Source organism: Gorilla gorilla, chromosome 15 (genome assembly GCF_029281585.2).
Source record: "Gorilla gorilla gorilla isolate KB3781 chromosome 15, NHGRI_mGorGor1-v2.1_pri, whole genome shotgun sequence".
Classification (NCBI taxonomy): domain Eukaryota; kingdom Metazoa; phylum Chordata; class Mammalia; order Primates; family Hominidae; genus Gorilla; species Gorilla gorilla.
This window is the reverse complement of record NC_073239.2, coordinates 70,011,615-70,032,983: the sequence shown is the minus strand read 5'-3', so window position 1 is coordinate 70,032,983 and position 21,369 is coordinate 70,011,615. Positions and strand designations below refer to the sequence as shown.

Here is a 21,369-nt window from a genome sequence, read left to right as displayed (position 1 = left end):
TCAGGGACCCACTTGAGGAGGCAATCTGTCCATTCTCAGAGTTCAAACCCCGTGCTGGGAGAACCACTGCTCTTTTCAGAGCTGTCAGACAGGGATGTTTAAGTCTGCAGAAGTTTCTGCTGCCTTTTGTTCAGCTATGCCCTGCCCCCAGAGGTGGAGTCTACAGAGGCATGCGGGCCTCATTGAGCTGCGGTGGGCTCCACCCAGTTTGAGCTTCCCAACCGCTTTATTTACCTTCTCAAGCCTCAGCAATGGCAGATGCCCCTTCCCCAGCCAGGCTGCCGCCTAGCAGTTTGATCTCAGACTGCTGCGCTAGCAACGAGCAAGGCTCTGTGGGTGTGGGACCCGCTGAGCCAGGCGCGGGATATAATCTGGTGTGACATTTGCTCAGACCGTTGGAAAAGCACAGTATTTAAGTGGCAGTGTCTCGATTTTCCCATTACAGTCTGTCACGGCTTCCCTTGGCTAGGAAAGGGAAATCCCCAGACCCCTTGCGCCTCCTGGGTGAGGCAATGCCCCACCCTGCTTCGGCTCGCCCTCCATGGGCTGCACCCACTGTCCAACCAGTCCCAGTGAGATGAACCAGGTACCTCAGTTGGAGATGCAGAAATCACCTGTCTTCTGCATCGATCAAGCTGGGAGCTGCAGACCAGAGCTGTTCCTATTTGACCATCTTGGAAAAGACCTCAAATTCAACTTTTTAAAGAAAAAACCTTGTCACATAGTGCCAGGCCAACCTTGATCCTTTTCAATCTCCATAGCTTATATTACAGGAATCTCTTCCCTCTGATCCTGATTTTACTCTCTGATGAGTTATGTATTACTTCCCGTGATGTTTATATTTATATGTTAGTATGCAGATATTTTGCTTGAATATCTAGGAACCTGAGAACTAGGTTTACTTGTATATTCTCTCTGGAGCCATTGATAAATAAGAAGGTATCAGTTTGATTTCTTTGAGTACAAGTGAGGGAAATCCTAACCCAAAAAGGCTTAAGCCAAAAGCAGGATTTAGTAACTCATAAAACTGAGGAGTCTAGGAGTCATATTGCCAAGCAAGTCATCAAAATCCAGTTTTATCTGCTCTATCGCCTTCATTTTGGAGCCATTATCACACATCTCCTTTGATTCCAAATGTGATTTATATAATCTTGTGTTCAAATTCAAGAAGAATAAGTCCTTTTTTCCAGAAGTCCCAGCTAGTCTATGCATTTTAGTGACTAATGATGTTGATCCAACTTCCTGAATCTATGTATGTAGCCATGCAGGGTATGATTGGCTAAACTTGTCATATTCCCAACCTAGAATCAGATGGAGGTTGACTTCATCTTAACTGTAGGAAGAGCTAGATTCACAGATAAAAATCAAGAGCTATTATTGGAAGCAGGATGAATGAATCCAAGGTGGCTCAAAAAAAAACCCAAGTGTCCACTACAGGGAGCATTGCCATCATTTCTTCGTAGACAGGTTAATTTGATGGAAAATTCTACACATAACTTAGTAATCAATGGAAAATATTCATATAAAAAGGAATTCTGCATAATAAAAGAGAGAAAGATGGGAAAATCCATAGGATTTCTTACCATTTCCCTGCTTGCTGTCATTCCTAAGTTCAGTGTTCAGGACTATACAAAACTTCATCCTTATCAGTGCCATCCTGAAGCTTGTGTGTACTTGTGATTGATTTGACAGCCTTTTGTTCTCTGAGGATTTCTTTAAATCATGTCTTAGATTCCTGGGAATAGAGAGTTTTCCCTCTTAACCTTATTTTAGCAAACTTGCTAATGATTAGTTCAGACTAGCTTTAATCACCTTTGTTCCAGAAAAATACGTTTACTGCTTACATAGACTGAGAAGCAAATTTTTAGACAACTTCTGGGAATGTCAGAATTAGTTTACTAAAAGGGATAAACGGAAGGCATTTTAAATACAATTGAATTTACTTTTTGTGGAGTTTAATTACAAGGGAACTCTTCATAGAACTTGGCATATCTAATACCCTAAATTAGTCATTTTAAAGCTATAATCTTAGAAGTCTATAAAGAGGTTTTCAGTTAAACACAGTATGTTGAACACATGAGCTTATCTTATTCCCTCCTGAAACCTCTATGAACATGATATAAAAAAGAATTTTAAAAAGCAAAAAGGCATAAACCCGTAAGTACAGAAAAAAAATGGGAGAATAAACAATAGTGACAAGAATATCAACGAAACTTATTTTTTTGCACAGGACATACATGTAGTTCACAAAACAAAATATTAAAATATGGAGTAAAAAGGCTGATTCTCATTTCTGTCCTCATCTTCCCTCATTTTCCTTTGTCCTTGTGTCCCCATTTAGAGTCTTCTAGATTTTCTTTAGGCATACACAAATTTTTTTCCACACAAAAGGTGCATGCTATAGACTTCTGGACCTTGTTTTTTTTGTTTGTTTGTTTGTTTGTTTAAAAAATGTATTTTGGATTGCTTGAGCCCAAGAGTTCAAGACTGTGGTGTGCTATGATCGTACCTGTGAGTTGCCAGTGCACTGCAGCATTGGATAATGAAGCAAGACCCCATGTCTTTTTTTTTTTTTTTTTTGAGATAGAGTCTCACTCTGTCGCCCAAGCTGGAGTGTGGTGGCGTGATCTTGGCTCACTGCAGCCTCCGCCTCCTGGGTTGAAGAAATTCTCCTATCTCAGCCTTCCTAGTAGCTGGAACTACAGTCACACGTCACCACACCCGGCTAATTTTTGTATTTTTAGTAGAGACAGGGCTTCACCATATTGGTCAGGCTGGTCTTGAACTCCTGACCTCAGGTGATCCACCCGCCTCAGCTTCCCAATGTGCTGGGATTACAGGCGTGAGCCACCATGCCCAGCCAACCTCATCTCTTAAAAAAAAAAAAAAAAAAAAAAGGTATCTTGGAGATCACTGTTCATGATTTTCTATTTATATCTTTTTCTATTTTTTTCTATATTTATGTCACACATATATTTTCTTAAAACCAATTAGTTTACCAATTTTTTTCTAATTGAGAGGAATTATGAAGACTTATGTTTTACAGCTATTTAATGATCCTCAGTTGTACAGTAATTCTTAAGTGCTATTAATCTCTATCTTCTCTTCTTACAATGTGAAGTAAACATTCATTGCTCAGAGAACATGGAAATTGAAATAAGCTTATAACAGGACTGAAATCATGATTTTTGTGCATGCCTAGCAGCACAGTAGTGGGTCATTGTCTGAGGTATAGTATAATATTGTTTAATCATTCCTTTTTCTCATTTTTCTCTATCTCCCATTGGTCTCAGTAGTTCTTATGAGATATTTAAGAAATAGATTTTACTGTTTTTAGTAAGGCAAATTTGGGCGTATAGCCAGAACATATCCATCTTCTCTCTTCCCTCTCCCTGTCTCCCCCTTCCTCTTTTCCGCATCCCCCTCCTCTCCCTTCTCTCCCTTCTCCTTCCCTCACTATTTTTTCATTTTTCTTCCATCCTTTTCTTTTTTTTCTTAACAGTCACTCCAGTACTCCAAATGATTCAGTAGACATACCTGTTTGATCAGTTTTTAATCATCTGAGAATTATGATAGCGATCCTGTGGAGTGAAGGATTGTGTAAGTTTGCTTTATAACAAAACAACATTTTAAGCAGATGTAGTGTTTCCAAGTTTAGAACTCAAAATTAGGGTTTCCCAGCTACATCACTATTGACATTTTTGACTGGATAATTTTTTGTTATGATGGCTGGCCTGTACATTGTAAGATGTATAACTGTATCCCTTGCCTCTCCTCACTGATGCAAATAAAACCCTTAGTTGTTAGAACCAAAAATATCTCCAAACATTGCCAAGTGTCCCTCGAAGTACAAAATTGTCTATGGTTGAGAACCACTAATCTAAATGAACTCTTTTGTGTGCAAATTCAAACCACAGCACATGTACCACTTCCTAATTACTATGCCACAATGATTTACATAAGAACTACACAGCCATCAAAATTGAATGAGTGGGTAGAAAAATATTAGAAATTTTTAAATATGTTCTTCCTTGCATATACTCATATTTGTTAAAACTGAACATTTGAAAAGATGACAAAGAAACTTTAAAAATGTTTCTGCGATTACTTATCTGATGTAAAAAAGGAACTTTCAGACTTTGTGGATAATAAAGAAATCCTGCCTTCAAGTCTAAAGTTTTGGCTGTCATTTTATTTTCAGTGATGATAAGGGAAGCACATCTTTATTTTGGCAAAGTAGAATCTAGGCTTCTTAAAATGCGAACTTAGGGGATATGCAGTCAATAAACATAATTATAATGCAATGTCTTTTAAAATGTACTGAAAATGAAGATAGACTTCTCAACAAGTACTATTGGGATAACTAGATTTGCATATAGAAAAAAATAAATTGGATCCATTTCTCACACAAGGATAAATTTCAGTTGGATCACATTTAAGTGAAAGAAATGAAACCAGGCCATGGTAGCACATGCCTATAGTCCTAGCTACATGGGAGGCTGAAGCAGGAGAATCGCTTGAGCCCAGGAGTTCGAGGCTGTAGTGCCCTATGACCACACCTATGAATAGCCACTGCACTTCAGCTGGGGCAACATAGCAAGACCTCATCTCCAAAAAAAAAAAAAAAAAAAAAAAGGAAGGGGGAAGGAAAAGAAATGAAATTATACAAGTATTAGGGATTTTTTTAAAGGAGAGTTTGAATTCTTCTAGAATTTAGGAATAGAGAAAATTATTCTACGACTTGATCCACGAGAAATAAGGAAAAATATTGATAAATATATTGTCTAGGAAAAAAAATATGGCAAAGAAAAATTAAGTTGAACTGAAAGAAACATTTTCAACTTACAGATGAAGGATTCTTAATATGTAAAATCATTCTAAAAATAAAAATATGTTCAACCACCTTATAGGAAAATGGGCTAAAGATATAAGCAAATAGTTCCCAGAAAAGGAAATGGCTCTTAACCATGTGAAAAGTCTTTTTTTTGTTTTTTGGAGAGAGTTTTGCTCTGTCACCCAGACTCTTGTGCAGTGGCGTGATCTCGGTTCACTGCAGCCTCCACCTCCTGGGTTCAAGCAATTCTTCTGCCTCAGCCTCCCAAATAGCTGGGACTACAGGTGCACACCACCACACCCAGCTAATTTTATGTTTTTTTAGTAGAGTAGGGATTTCACCATGTTGGCCAGGCTGGTCTCAGACTCCTGACCTCAAGTGATCTGCCTGCCTTGGCCTCCCAAAGTGCTGGGATTACAGGCGTGAGCAGTGCACCCAAACAGATGTCATTTCTTAACTATCAGATTAGCAATAGCAAAAGTTCAAAATTTGACAACATGCTTTTTTTGGCCAGGCTGTAGGTAATAGATGTTCTTGTACAGCTGATGGAATGCAATGAAAACGAGTATGTGGCAGTATCTATCAAAATTGCATATGTATTTATCCTTTGACCCAGAAAACCAACTTCCAGGTACTATCCCAAAAAAAAAAAATCAGCAAAAAATAAAAGAGGCATGCACAAGGCTTTTGATAGCAGCATCACGTAGGAAACTACTCAAATATTCATCAGTAAGAGATGGCTTGATAAACTACAGCTTTTATTTATATAATGGAGTAGTATGCAGTTGTAAAATAGGGAAGATCTGTATGTATTACTCTGGTTCTTTGAAAAGATCCACAAAGTTGAGAACATTTTAACTAGACCAAATGAGAAAAAGATTCAAATTACTAAAATGAAAAATAAAGGAGGAGACATTACTACCAGCAAACTTACAGAAATAAAAAGGATTATAAGGGAATACTATGCACAATTCTATGCTACAAAGTATATAACCTAGATTAAATAGACAGATTTCTAGAAACAAACTACCAAAACTGTTTTAGTAATCACTTTCCAAGACAGACACAAACTAGGAAAACTGATCTGGTAACGAGTAAGAAATAGAAAATCTGAGTAGACCTGTAACAAGTAAAGCAGGAGTTCCAGGCTATAGTACACGACGGTTCCAGTGACTAACCACTGCACTTCAGCCTGGGCCACATAGTAAGATCCTGTGTCTTAAAAAAAAAATAGAGAAAAATTAGCACCACTTCTCTACAAACTCTCTAAAAAATGGAAGAGGAAGGAAGATTTCCCAGCTCATTCTGTGAAGCCGGTATTACCCCGATACCAAAAACCAGTGAAAGCATCATAAGGAAAAGAAAACTATACAAATATCCCTTACTGAATAGAGACCACAGAAATGTCAATGAAATGCCAACAAACTTGAATCCAGCACCATATATAAATGGTTATATACCATGACTAAGTGGGATTTATCCAGGAATGCAAGATTGGGTCAACATTTTTTTTTTAATCAAGGTAATCCACCACATGTGTAGAATGAAGGAAAAAAAACACATGTGATTTTCAGATACAGAAAAGACATTTGACAAAATCTCAACATACTTTCATAATAAAAGCACTCAGGAAATTAGAAACAGAAGACAACTTTCTCAGCCTGGTAAAGGGCATCTACAAAAAGCCTGTGGCTAAACTTATTCTTTAATAGTGAAAGACTGAAAGCTGCTCCTTGAGATCAGGAACAAGACAAGGATATCCACTCTCACCACTTCTGTTCAGCATTGTACTGTACGTTTCAGCCAGAGCAATTAAGCAAGAAAAGAAATAAAAGGCATCTAGATTAGAATGGAAGAGATAAAACTATCTGTGTTTGCAAATGACATGACATTATAAGTAGAAAAGTCCTTTTGTTCTTCAAAGGACACTGAAGAAAATGAAGACAACCCTCAGAATGGGAGAAAATACTAGCAAACCACATATCTGATAAAGGTCTAGGATCTAGGATATATAAAGTACTCTTACAACTCAACAGTTTTTGAAAAAGGAAGACCCCAGTTTTTTTAAATGGGTAAAGGATTTGAGTAGACATTTGTCAAAATAGGATATACAAATGGCCAATAAATCCAGGAAAAGATGTTCAGCACCTTTAGTTATTAGAGAGATGTGACCTTGAATGCTACCACTTTAAAGGTACCACTTTATACCCACTAGGATAACTCTTATCAAAAAGATGGAAATTAACAAGTATTAGCTAGGATGAAGAAAAATCACAACCCTTACATGTTTCTTGTGAGATCAGAAAATAGTACAGCTGCTTTGGAAAGAGTTTGACAGTTCTTCCAAAAGTTAAAGTTAGTGTATGAGCCAGTAATATCGCTTATGTGTATACCCAAGAGATCTGAAAATGTGTGTCCACAAAAACTTGTTAAAGAATGTTCATAGAAGCATTATTCATGATAGCCAAAAAATGGAAGCAACCCAAACATCCATCAACTGATGAGTGGCTAAACAAAAGTGGCATATCCATATAATGAAATACTATTCAACAATGAAAAGCAATGAAGTACTGATTTATGATGCAACATGGATGAGTCTTGAAAACATTACACCAACTGAAAAGCCAGACACAAAAGGCCCCATATTGTATGATTCTATTTATATGAAATGTTCAAAATAGACAAATCTGAAAGTAGATTAGTGGGTGCTGGTGGGTGGGAAGAAGAGGGATAGAGAGTGACTGCTAATGGGTATGGTGTTTCTTTCTGGGGTGATGAACGTGTTATGAAATTAGATAATGGTGATAGCTGCATAACTCTTTGAATATACTAAAAGCCACAATTGTTTTTTAAAAATAAAAAACAAAAAACTAATGAAGTTGTGTCAAAAGCAACTTGGAGAGATTCACAGACCTAAAATAGACAATTTGAACCTTGGCAAGGATAATAATTACAGTGGATTCATATGCATCAAATATGCTTAAATCTGTGAGTTAGCAATGACATCAAAATATATAAAACCTAATGACTTGTTATTTTGAAAACTGTTAATAAAGGGAAGAATTAACCATTTATCCTACCTTTTCTAGATTAACTGTGCCTCAGTTCATGCAGAAACTATTTGGTTATACCCCCAGTGCAGCTAAATATTTAATGTAAGGAAATTTCTCTTTCTGGAAGTATAAGCCTATAAACAAATGAAGAGTGATGGAATTTAAAAGGCCCTTTTGCCACCATGATAAACTAATGGATTTAAACAATGATCATCAGTAACTGCTATCATCACTAAAAAGAGAAGAGTTGTGTGTACCTATGTACATATGGAGTAGTAGTCTCGCCAAAACAGAGCTTGCATCTGATGAAGCCCCTATAACTAACTACCAAATTATAGGAAACGGGACAAAGAACATGTTAAACAACACCATAGGGATGCAGTGAATGAAAATCGGACTCTGAGTAACTCTGTAGGACACATACACAAAAAATTACAGTTATACCTCAAAGATATTGTGGGTTTGGTTCCATACCACTGCAATAAAGTGAATATCATAATTAAGCAAGTTGCACAAATTGGCTTCTCAGTGCATATAAAAGTTACGTTTATACTACACTATAAACAAGTATGTGATAGCATAATGTCTTTAAAAATCGTGTACGTATCTTAATTTTAAAATGCTGTACTGCTAAATGTCACTAACCAATTATCTGAGGCTTCTGTGAGTTCACAGCATCTTTTTGCTGTTGAAGGGTCTTGCGTCCATGTTGATGGCTGCTGACTGATCAGGATGGTAGTTGCCGAAGTTTGGGGTGGGTGTGGCAATTTCTTAAAATAAGACAACAGTGAAGTTAGCCACATCGATTGATTCTTCCTCTCATGAAAGATTTCTCTGTAACATGCAATGCAGTTTGAAAGCATTTTACCCACTGTAGAACTTACTTGAAAATTTGAATCAATCCTGTCAAACCCTGCCACTGCCTTATCAACTAAGTTTATGGCATATTCTGAATTCTTTGTTGCCATTTCAACGATATTCACATCTTCACCAAGAGTCCATCTCAAACCACTTTCTTTGTTCATCCATAAGAAGCAACTCCTCATCCACTGAAGTTTTCTCATGAAATTGCAGCAATTCAGTCACATCTTCACACTCTGCTTATTTTAGTTCTCTTGCTGTTTCCAATACATCTGCAGTTACTTCCTCACTGAAGTCTTGAGCCCCTCAAAGTCATTTATGAGGGTTGGAATCCATTTATTCCAAACTTCTGGAATGTTGATATTTTCACCCCCCATGAATCACTGAATCACAAATGTTCTTAATGGCATCTAGAATGATGAGTTCTTTCCAGAATATTTTCAGTTTACTTTGCCCAGATTCATCCACTATCTATAGCAGCTATAGCATTATAAAATTTGTTTCTTAAATATAAGGCTTGAAAGTTAAAATTACTCCTTGATCCATGGGCTGCAGAGTGGATATTGTGTTAGCAGGCATGAAAACAACATTCATCTCCTAGTACATCTCCATCAGAGCTCTTGAGTGACCGGGTACATTGTCAGCGGGCAGTAACCATTTGAAAGGAATCGTTTTTTTTTCTGAGCAGTAGGTCTCAACAGTGGGCTTAAAATATTCTGTAAGCCATGCTGTAAAAAAGATGTGCTGTTATCCAGGCTTTGTTGTTCTATTTATAGAGCACAGGCACAGTAGATTTAGCATAATTCTTAAGGGCCCTAGGCTATTTGGGATGGTCAGTGAGCTTTGGCTTCAACTTCCAAGTTACCAGCTGCATTAGCTCTTCACAAGAGAGTCAGCCTGTCCTTTGAAGCTTTGAAGCCAGGCATTGACTTCTCCTCTCTAGCTGTGAAAGTCCAGAAGGCTTTTTTGTCTACATTGAGAATATGTTGTTCAGTGTAGCAACCTTCATTGATTATTTTGACTAGATCTTCTTAACTTGATGCAGCTTCTACATTAGCACTTACCTCACACTTTTATGTTATGGAGACAGCTTCTTTCCTTAAACCTCATGCACCAACCTGCTAGCTTCAAACTTTTCTTCGGTAGCTTCTTTGCCCCTCTCAGTCTTTTAGAATTGAAAAGAGTTAAGGCTTGCTCTGGATTAGGCTTTGGCATAAATGAAGGGAAAGTTGTAGCTGTTTTGGTCTTCTATCCAGACCACTAAAACTTTCTCCTTATCAACAATAAGGCTTTTTCATTTTCTTATTTGTGTGTTCACTGGAGTAGTACTTTTAATCTCCTTCAAGAACTTTTCCTTTGCATTCACAAATTGGCTACCTGGTGCAAGAGGTCCAGCTTTTGGCATGCTTGGCTTTTGACATGCCTCTCTCACTAAGCTCAATCATTTCTGGTTTTTTATTTGAAGTGAGAGATATGCGACTCTTCTTTTCACTTGATCACCTAGAGGCCAGTATGGAATTATTAAGTGCCCTAATCTCAATATTGTTGTGTCTCAGGGATAATACGGAAGCCCTCGGAGCAGGAGAAAGGTTGGGGAATAGCCAGTCAGTGGAACAGTCAGACCACATACATTTATCGATTAAGCTCATCTTATATGGGTGCAGTTAACCATAGTGGATGTAATAATAATGAGAAGGTTTGAAATATTGTGAGGATTACAAAATGTAACACAGAGACACACAGTGAGCACGTGCTGTTGGAAAAATGCACTAATAGACTTGCTCCATGCAAGGTTGCCACAGACCTTCAGTTTTTTAAAAAGTGGAGAAAAAGGCAATATCTGCAGAGTGCAATTTTTTAAAAAATAAATGCAGTAAAACAGGGTATGCCTTTACAAGGCAAATAGAGAAAGGAGCCTATAGTAGAGACATGTCTTCCAATTGCAGTGTGTGGATTGTATTTAGAGCTGAATTTAAACAAGTGTAAAAAAATTTTTAATATTATAAAATAATTTAAAATAATATTTTATAGTCCAACTGGGCAAATAGGACCACTGAACTACATATTTGCTGAAATTAAAGAATTATTAATTTCTTTGGCATGATAATACTGAATAGGTTATGTTTTTCTTATATTTTAGAAGTAGATACTAAACTACAGACAAAATAATGCAATATCTAGGATTTGCTTTTAAATATGGGGGAGGGGAGTGACTACTAAAAGAATAGCATGTTCTGAATTGTGTAATACTAATCACAAATCTGCACATGTGCTAAAATTTATATAACTGACACCAAAAGGGGGAAAAGGGTCAATTTTATAGTATCTTAATATTTTTAAATAAAATTTTAAAATTTATATTATGGAAAGGATGAAGAGAGTAATAGATGAAACAAGATAGATCATGACTTGCTAATATTTGGAGCTGGGTGATGGCACAGAGATATTCATTATGCCATTCTGTGTACTAAAAATTCTTACATATAATTATTTAGAATATAATGTAAAAGCTTAAAATATTTGAAATCATAGATGGCAAATTTAGGAAAATAACCATGAAATGAAGGTATCCTAGTATTGCAGACTTGCTTAGTGTGGTAGTCATTGGAATGTAACTGGACAAAGCTATAAGCAAATGGAAGTGTTATGATTAAACACATTTTTATCTCATAAATTTATATGTGAAGTTATTCTCATAAAGCTTTGTTTGCATTTTTCTTTGTTTGTTTTTTTAGGATGAGAGAGGCTGCAAGAAAAATAGAAGAAAGGCATTTTTCCAACCATGCAACACATGTTGAATTTCTGCCTGTTGAGTGGCGGTCAAAACTTACTCTTGATGGAGGTATATTTTATTTAAAAATTGAATGATTTAGCCAATGGCAAACTTTTACCAAAATAAATGCAGAAAGTTTTAGAAAACACTTTTTGTTAATTGAGAATATAGTGTCTTCAATTTAATTGTCTTGAGATATACTCACCCTTTGTTCTAGATGAAGAAAATAAAATCCATTGATTTCTAGAATAATTATACTGACTAATATCATTTGGACCACTACATAGATTTCATAGATAGCACTGTTTTCATGCATGCCCTCTGGATTGTGGCATGGTGGAGGGATATAGTGGGAACAAAATGTTTTCTAAAGTTTTTGACACGAAATTGATTTGTCAGTACTTTAAAAATATTTGTTTTCCATAATTCCATACGAGCTCACATTTTTCTTTCTAATAATTTTCTCCCCATAATCGGAAGATAAAAATCTCAGGTTTTTTGTTTTCCTTTGTTGTTTTTCGTACATTCCCTGGGCTGGTGAATTACAGTCTAGCATAGATAATTTGTATATTTGTTTAAATAAAATCAGTTTAGTTGTCTTCCTTAAAGAGCTGTCATCAACCAAAATATGTGTCTTTCTTTACACAAAGTTATGTCTGTTAAATATTAAAACCATAAAAACAATGTTTAGATTGATTATTTACATAATCTGCAAAATGAGAGAGTTGTTATACTGGATATAATATTAGCAGCTGCCATTTGGGATTGTGTTTTGACACCTGTTCTAAATATGTGGCCTCATTTTGCTCTGAGTATCCCTGAATTTAATGCAAAAGCCAGTACATATAAAAAAGGGTGACGCTTTATAGATTTGATAATGGCTTTCATCCTTTAATGTTTCTTTTCATCTCCTATGTTGTCTTTTACTGTTTTTTTTCTTGAAGTATTTTATAGGAAGGGAAGATCCTTTAGAGCCAAAGCTGGTCTTGAATATTTAAATGTTAACTTAAATAGTTACTATTTCAGGCAACGTAATTTTCTTCACTATTATTTTCCTGTAACAGAGACTTTCTATAAGTTAACTTGCTTTTTTTGTTTGTTTTTGTAGACACTGTTGATTCCATTACTCCTGACAAAGTACGAGGTTTAAGGGATATGCTGAACAGCAGTGCAATGGACATAATGTATTATACTAGTCCACTTTATAGAGATGAAGTAAGTATCATGATTATCTTGCTGGTGGGTGTTTTTTAGTGATAGCTTATAAATGTCCTGAATTTTTACATTTTATGTTTTTTTAAGGAAATGAGAAATTACAGGAATTCATTAATCTATAAATAGCCTACTTTTAATAAATTTGATAGTCTTCAAACTAGACATTGTGACCCTTAATAAAACAGATGGTCTCAGGTTGGAGGACTGTTTAGAAAATAGTTCTTTGAGACATAACATTTTTCATAAATCTAATTAATTATATCTATGATTGTTGTCTTCACAAAAGAGTTTTAGACATAAAATGTCCTTTAAACTTTTTGTATGTGATGGACTTTTATTGCTTCACTTCTGTAATGAATTTGTACAGTTTTCAAATGGTAGTGGAGCTGATGTCTCCCAAGAGTAACACTGGGGGCGAGAGGTGAAGGTTTATTCAAGAAGATGAGGGAATCTCCACCAAATGCATTTTGTCACTTTATTGATAAGAGGGAAAGGAATTCTGTTTAGTAGGAATAACTAACATTTGTTAATTGCCTAACATGTGTGAACTTGTTTAACCCTTATTTTAAAAAATCCTGTGAAGTAGGTATGATTAGTATCCTCATTTGAAGGATGAGAAAACTGATGCCAAAAGAGGTTTTGAGGCTTGCTCATTGCATCTCACTTAATAAGTGGCAGAGCCAGTATTTGAACCCAGGTAATACAGCTTCACAGCTTACACTGTTTACTGCTTCTCTCCTCTGTGTTCACAATATAGCCAGTCTCTCTGTTATTTATTGGCTGATTATTTTGACTTTCCTGGGCCTTTAATCAGTAAATATTTAGTGAGCCCTACTCTATGCCAAGCACTAGCTAACAGGGGGCCACTTTACTGCAGACTGTTACCCTTCATTAGCAGGGAGACAGGGAAAATCAGTGCAAGTGTTTGAAAGTAAGATAAGTCACTTTGGTAAAATTTATTTATCAGGAATCCCAGGTAAGATTTGATAATATATACGTATACTGAATCAGCTGGTTAAAGGTGTTTTGAACTAAGAATATGGTCTACATGTTTATTGAAAATTTGTTTATTGAGAACTTACTACGTGTAAGATACTGTACAAGGATCTTGTACAAGGGGGAGTCTCTGCCTTCAAGAAAGTTTAAAATATTACAGTACATAGGGCCACATTTATGAAATGTATGGAAGGAAGAGATATCCATGGAAATTTTTGCAATTATTCTTTTTTTCACTCTGAAAAAAGCATTTACGCTTATTGTTATAGTACTTAAGATAAATTACATTTCCACATTTCCTCATAATCATATATGGCCCCAATTTTTGTTCTAAAAACCATGCAGTGGAAATTATTTTTTGCCAATTGTATATGGGCTGTAGAGATAGACTGCTTGATTCCAGTCCCACTGTAACACTTAATTTTTGTATGGCTTCTCTATCTGCAAAGTGGATATTCTAACAAGTAGCTACTTCATAGCATTCTTGTAAAGATTAATTGAGGTAATGCTTATATTAACATGTGGCACATGGCAGTCAAGAATTACTGTTATTACAGGTACTGTAATATCAAATCATTTTAGTTTCTGAATTCTGAGTAAAATTCTCCAATGCAGAAACAGATGTGTTGCTGCCTGTAGATCCCTCTGCTTTCATAAGAGAAAGAAGGGTTCGATGTTTTCTCTGGGAGCTTTCTTTTATCAGTGTTTTTAATCTAAAAATATTCTTAACTAAGCTTTGAAAAACTAAGTATGGAATGGATTTAGTGTATATGTTTTCTGTACAAAGATCTCAGATTTCTTAAGGTTTCATAACCTGTAACTATTTTTATAATAGACATGTAAAGCATTTCAGAGTTAACAGGTTTATTTTGTATGTATTAACTTATAGATTTAATTTGCCAAATATTTTCTGAGCACATTTTGACACATTTTCATTTTTATAAGCTAGTAAAATGACATAGATTTGGCAAAGGAAGTAACAGATAGTGTTGTGTCTCATTTCTCCCCAATATTTTTATGTTCTTGAGAATGAAAAAAGGAAAAAACAGTTCTATTCCATACCCCAATTCTATCTTCATAAATTCAAGTGAGCAATAACAAGGTTCTAACCCAAAATAGTGTCAATAGGAATAAAGAGAAGAGATGGATTCAAAATATGATAGAATTAAGTGGTCTTGAAATGATTTGTTATGGGTGATACAGGAAGGGAAGAGACAGATGATGCTTACAATTTCTAGCTTAGGCAACTGGTAGATTGTTCTGATATTAACTATAAACGGAGGAAAGGGAACCAGATTTTTGTAGGGGAAGAGAGTAGAACATAAAGAAAATAATGAATTATACTTGCAAGTTTTTGGTATGTTTACGATTTCCTTCTGGAGTTTTATAGCACAGAATATACTCTAATATTAAAAGTGAAACCAGTGAGAGTGGAGGGAGGAAGATATCAGAACACGTGTTACCATACAAATACACATATGTGCATATATATGGTTGGTGGTACCCCTAAGAGGGCTCAAAGCTCTGGCTATTGGCTAGTGGTGACTGAGCAAATGGTCACTTTCTGTAATGCTCTTATATGTGGAAAGATAACTATCCTCAGAAAGGAACTGAATAAAATAGATAGTAGGAAGAGGGAACCAATGGCTATGATAAATGGGGGGCAAAGGGGACACCCAGTCCTTTGAATTAGTCTTTTGATCCAGATGAATTTCATGGGAGAGCATGAGCCCTTTGTGAGGCCAAGGTAGGAGGATCACTTGAGCCATGGAGTTCTAGACCAGCCTGGACAACATAGCCAGACCCCGTCTCTACCAAAAATAATTTTTTAAAAATTAGCCATGTATGGTGGTTTGGGTTGTAGTCCCAGCTACTCGGAATGCTGAGGCCAGGGAGGACTGCTTGAGCCTGGGAGGTTGAGGCTGCAGTGAGCTGTTCTCACACCACTGTACTCCAACCTGGGTGAAAGAGCAAGACCCCGTCTCAAAAAAAAAAAAAAAAAAAAAGTATCATAAGGGCAGAGTGGCTGCGGAAAATGTTCCTGATTAAAGGATGCTAAAGAGACATGTAGCTAAATACCATATCTCATGCTAAACTGGATCCTGTACTGGATGGGGGAAACTGCAATAAAAGATATTATTAGATACACTGGCAGAATTAGAATGTGGGTGGTAGATTAGATGAAATATTATATCAAAATAAATTTATAAAGTTGATTACTATGATTATAGAAGAGAATATTCCTAGTTTTAGAAAATATACAATGAAGAATTTAGGGGTGAAAGATCGTGACATATATAATATATCCTCAAATGATTCCCAAAAAAGGTGGCGGTTTATGTGTTTATCATAGAAACAGAACAAGTGAATAAAGCAAATGGAATACAATGCTAACAATATGTGAACCTGGGTAAAGGTTATGAGTGATCTTTGTGTTATTTTTATTTTGCAACATTTTATATATTTGAAATTATTTTCAAATAAGAAGAGGCTGGGCAGGGCACGGTGGCTCACGCCTGTAATCCCAATACTTTGGGAGGCCAAGGCGGGTGGATCACCTGAGGTTGGGAGTTTGAGACCAGCCTGACCAATGTGGAGAAACTCCGTCTCTACTAAAAATACAAAATTAGCCGGGCGTGGTGGCACACGCCTATAATCCCAGCTACTTGGGAGGTTGAGGCAGGAGAATGGCGTGAACCCAGGAGGCAGAGCTTGCAGTGAGTTGAGATCGCGCCACTGCACTGCAGCCTGGGTGACAGAGCGAGACTCCATCTCTAAAAAAAAAAAAAAGAGGCTAGTCATGGTGGCTCACGCTGGTAATCCCAGCACTTTGGGAGGCCAAGACGGGCAGATCACTTGAGGCTGGGAGTTCAGACCAGCCTGGCCAACATGGCAAAACTCCATCTCTACTAAAAATAGAAAAATTAGCCAGGCATGGTGACAGGCACCTGTAGTCCCAGCTACTGGTGAGGGCAAGGCAGAAGAATCTCTTGAACCCAGGAGACGGAGGTTGCAGTTAGTCGAGGTCACGCCATTGCACTCCAGCCTGGGCCACAGAGGGAGAGCCCATCTCATTTAAAAAAAAAAAAAAAAAAAAAAAAAAGACTGGAGAGGATGTGGAGAAATAGGAACACTTTTACACTGTTGGTGGGACTGTAAACTAGTTCAACCATTGTGGAAGTCAGTGTGGCGATTCCTCAGGGATCTAGAACTAGAAATACCATTTGACCCAGCCATCCCATTACTGGGTATATACCCAAAGGCCTATAAATCATGCTGCTATAAAGACACATGCACACGTATGTTTATTGCGGCATTATTCACAATAGCAAAGACTTGGAACCAACCCAAATGTCCAACAATGATAGACTGGATTAAGAAAATGTGGCACATAGACACCATGGAATACTATGCAGCCATAAAAAATGATGAGTTCATGTCCTTTGTAGGGACATGGATGAAATTGGAAATCATCATTCTCAGTAAACTATCGCAAGAACAAAAAACCAAGCACCGCATATTCTCACTCATAGGTGGGAATTGAACAGTGAGGTCACATGGACACAGGAAGGGGAATATCACACTCTGGGGACTGTTGTGGGGTGGGGGGAGGGGGGAGGGATAGCATCGGGAGATATACCTAATGCTAGATGATGAGTTAGTGGGTGCAGCGCACCAGCATGGCACATGTATACATATGTAACTAACCTGCGCAATGTGCACATGTACCCTAAAACTTAAAGTATAACTTAAAAAAAAGAAAAGGAATAGTTTCCCAGATCTCCCAGAGATTCTCATTTGGTGGTTCTGAGATGGAGTCTGTGATTTTGTATTTTTAACAGTTCCCCTACTTGATACTATCCTGGGAATTCTGGGAAAATACTACTTAAGGCATTGTGAAGAACAAAAGGGGTGCTTCCTAAGTGAGAGGTGGGCAAACTTTTTTTTTTTTTTTTTGAGACAGGTTCTTACGGGGGCAGGAGTGCAGTGGTATGATCTCAGCTCACTGCAGCCTCTGTCTTCTGGGCTCAAGTGATTCTTATGCCTTAGGCGCCTGAGTAGCTGGGACTATGGGCACGAGCCAATACACCTGGCCAATTTTTGTGTTTTTAGTAGAGACAGGGTTTCACCATGTTGCCCAGGCTGGTCTTGAACTCCTGACTTCAAGTGATCCTCCCACCTCGGCCTTCCAAAGTGCTGGGATTACAGGCGTGAGCCACTGTGCTCGGCCTATTCCTATTTTTAAAAAAGAAAAGTTGATTCTGTAAATTAAAATATATTAACATGGCATTGGTGTTAGGCAATATTCTAGGATAAATTATTTAAAAGTATATGTTTCCTTAGGGAAGGAATGATTAGGACTAAGTCACATACCTGGTGAATGAACCTTGTTTGGTTTATTTGTGAGGCATTTGAAAGAGCCTTTTTCCCCCTTCTTCTCTGAGCCTTTGTAGTCAAATAGATGCAGATTCAAAGCCTGCCACTTCTGTAATCCCAGCACTTTCGGAGGCCAAGGCAGGCAGATCACTTGAGGTCAGGAATTCGAGACCAGCCCAGCCAACATGGTGAAACCCCGTCTCTACTAAAAATACAAAAATTAGCCAGGCGTGGTGGTGCACACCGGTAATCCCAGCTACTCAGGAGGCTGAGGCAGGAGAAGCACTTGAACCTGGGAGGCAGACGTTGCGGTGAGCTGAGATCACGCCACTACACTCCAGCCTGGGCAACAGAACGAAATTCCATCTAAAAAAACAAAAACAACAACAACAACAAAAACCTGCCACTTAACCAGCTCTGTGATCTTAGATCGAATTTCTCACTTTCTTAGCTTCGCCACTTATAAGATGGGATAAAATATGTACTGATAAAGTTTGTCATTAGGATTAAAAATGAAATGTGTATAAAGTTTCTGGTACAACTCATGGTCCTTAGACATTCAAATTATGATTGATTCTGTGTATATTTATGTCTTACAAGGGCCACCATATTTTTAATAGACTTATTCTGTTAACTCTAAAAAGTGAAGGTCAGTGGATAGAAAATATAGGAAGGAACATGTTAACTGTAATGAACTTTGTAGTAACAAAGCTGTCTCTAAAGATAGAAGTGGACACTTTAAAATGGAGACATGCACTAAGGTAGAGACTGAGTGACCACTTCTCAGGGATGCTACTGAAGGGACTCCTACCTTCACAGCAGTTTAAATTAGATCATTGCTGAGGTCCCTTTTAACTCTCAGATTCTTACATGCTCATAGGAAAACCCTAATGATTTTCCTAATAATTTCTGAAAAGTCATGGTTAGGGGAAAAGTTGTGTATATCAATTAGTACTTCTCAGATGACTTTCTGAGGACCAGTTTAAAAAATCAACCAAAAAAGTTAATTTCAGACTATCAGGAGATCATCAGAGAGCCTTTGGCCCTTACTTCAACTCTGAAGTAACACAAGAAATCCAGAGAGAACTGTACATCTTGTGTAAATCTGAACTCTCTTTTTAATAGCTTTTAAAATTGAAGAATTATAAAGAGAATTGTCCTAGCTGTATCTTGACATTATTTGAATTATTTAATTGATATAGATGACTAGAACTCTCTAAATTACATTTTCTCATTACAATTTCTTGAAGCAGGGAGAACAAAGGGCTAACTCTATTCCTCAGCCATATTTTGTGTATTTGGACTCAACTCTTGAAACTGCCGGGTTTTTCCTTCTTACGTTCGTTTCCTTCATAAATTTTAACTCTTGAGCAGTGGTTATGGAAATTAGAAATTGTTTTAAACTTTTGAAAAGCTATCCAGTGCTTACTGTGTAAGAGGTTCGTTGACTTGATTAGATCATATTGTAGACCTAATAGATAATAAAGTTAAGATCACAGGATATATTGTTAATCTTGGCTGAGATGTCCCAAATGAATACACTTGGTCACAAAGGGATCCTAATTAGGAGAATATAATAGGATCAGAAAGGAGAAGGAAAAGGAAAAAAAAATTTCCAATTAGAGTAAACTTGTTGGATACAACATAGAGATGAATTTCTCCTTTCACTGATGAGCAGATGAGATACAGAAGCGTTTAGAGGTAGTACAAAGCTGTTTAAAAAGTTGGCTTTCAAAATCATAATGTCTGACCATAGATGTCTCATATATATGCATAAGCAATAGAAAAAGAAAATGCTGTCAAATCCAGATATGCTTTAATAAGGAAATACAAAGGCCATTTCTCTTCAAGTGTATAATTATTAAAACAGATGACATCATCAGGCCTTCAGAAACTGTCCATGCTATGCCTCATTCCATAGTGAAATATTTTAGTATCAAATAGACTTTCTCTGCCTTAGATAATTTGATCTTGTTTTTTTACCCCTATATGATTGCCAAACTAATGAAGTATTTGGTGTAGTGAGAGATGTTTTAAAATTTTTGAATATGAAATAGGTTAATTACTGGTAGTGTGATTTCCTTTTTTAACAAACTTTAATATGGGAGTAGGCTGGTATTTTATAAAAACAAAAAGATTAGGTATGTTTTGTCAGAGTACTAAAGTATATATCTTTTAGTGCTTTGAGATTTACATGGTACAAGTCGTAAAATCAAGGTCTTCAAAAATAAAAACAATTAAGAACTGTTGCTTTTAAAGGAAATTATTTTATCTAAATATTAGCCTTCTGTGTACCTACCTCATGTAGATTGTAAATCAGGAAAATAACGAAATTTTAAGGATTGGTTGATATTCTTATCAAAGCCAAATCCAAAGCATATTATAGCTCCCTTCAGACAGAGCCGTGTAGTATTTCACACTGCATATTCCTGAAACTATGTTAGAGTTTTACTTACAACCCATGTCTTAGAAGATGTTTATGTACATTGCCATTAAATCAGTAGTTTCTAAAGTGTAGGAAGAAAGAAGACTGCCTTAAAACTCAGATCAGGGCCCAGGATGGGTTTGAGTAACAAAAGAACCTTATTCTTCTGACTTTATGGAATATTTCAGTAATATTTGTTAAAGCTTAATTTCAAAGAAAGCACTTTTACAAAGAAAAATTACGAAAATACTCCCCCCATTATTAACCTCTAAACTTAAAATAGCCCTGCTTTCCAGACATAGAAAACAACTTTTTACTTTTATATCTGTATTGCCAACTTAGTGGGAATTTTGAAATACCCAGTAGATCAACTTTAGTTTTTTCTTCAATCATTCAGTGGCCTTTTATTACATTACTCTATCTAAATGCACAATAATTTATAATATGTTAGTATACCTATTATCATAAGCCCAGATACTCATTTTCTAAAACTTACTGACTAAAAACTGCAAGGTACAAAAAACTTAGAATTGCATGTGGGTAAGTTACAACAAAAAAGAAATTTGCGGGGGTCTTTGAAAATCTTATTGGTATTTGCATAGAACTTTGGTTTTTTTTTTTTTAAATCTATGGAACTGCTGGCTTATACAGTTGGTTTAAGGACTACAGAAGGATCTATGTAGGTAGTGTCTGCCTATATTCTTAGTGATGATATGGATTATAGTAGTATGTATACCTTACTTCATTCCTGCAAGATTTTGAAAGACCTAAGTTAATTTTAATAACCTAGGTATATTTGATCGGTAATGTATGTTTTTCTACCTTAATGTATTTG

At 36.5% G+C, this 21,369-nt stretch overlaps 1 protein-coding gene across 8 annotated transcripts in view; it reads left to right on the top strand.

The window, feature by feature from the left end:
- DDHD1 (DDHD domain containing 1) overlaps positions 1–21,369 on the top strand; it is a 106,480-nt gene that overhangs the window by 67,920 nt on the left and 17,191 nt on the right. For all 8 annotated transcript variants that reach the window (XM_019010178.4, XM_055361400.2, XM_031001908.3 and 5 more), the window contains 2 exons: positions 11,484–11,590; positions 12,630–12,736. In XM_019010178.4, coding sequence (XP_018865723.4) covers positions 11,484–11,590; positions 12,630–12,736 — 214 coding nt within the window. The remainder of the gene's footprint in view (positions 1–11,483; positions 11,591–12,629; positions 12,737–21,369) is intronic.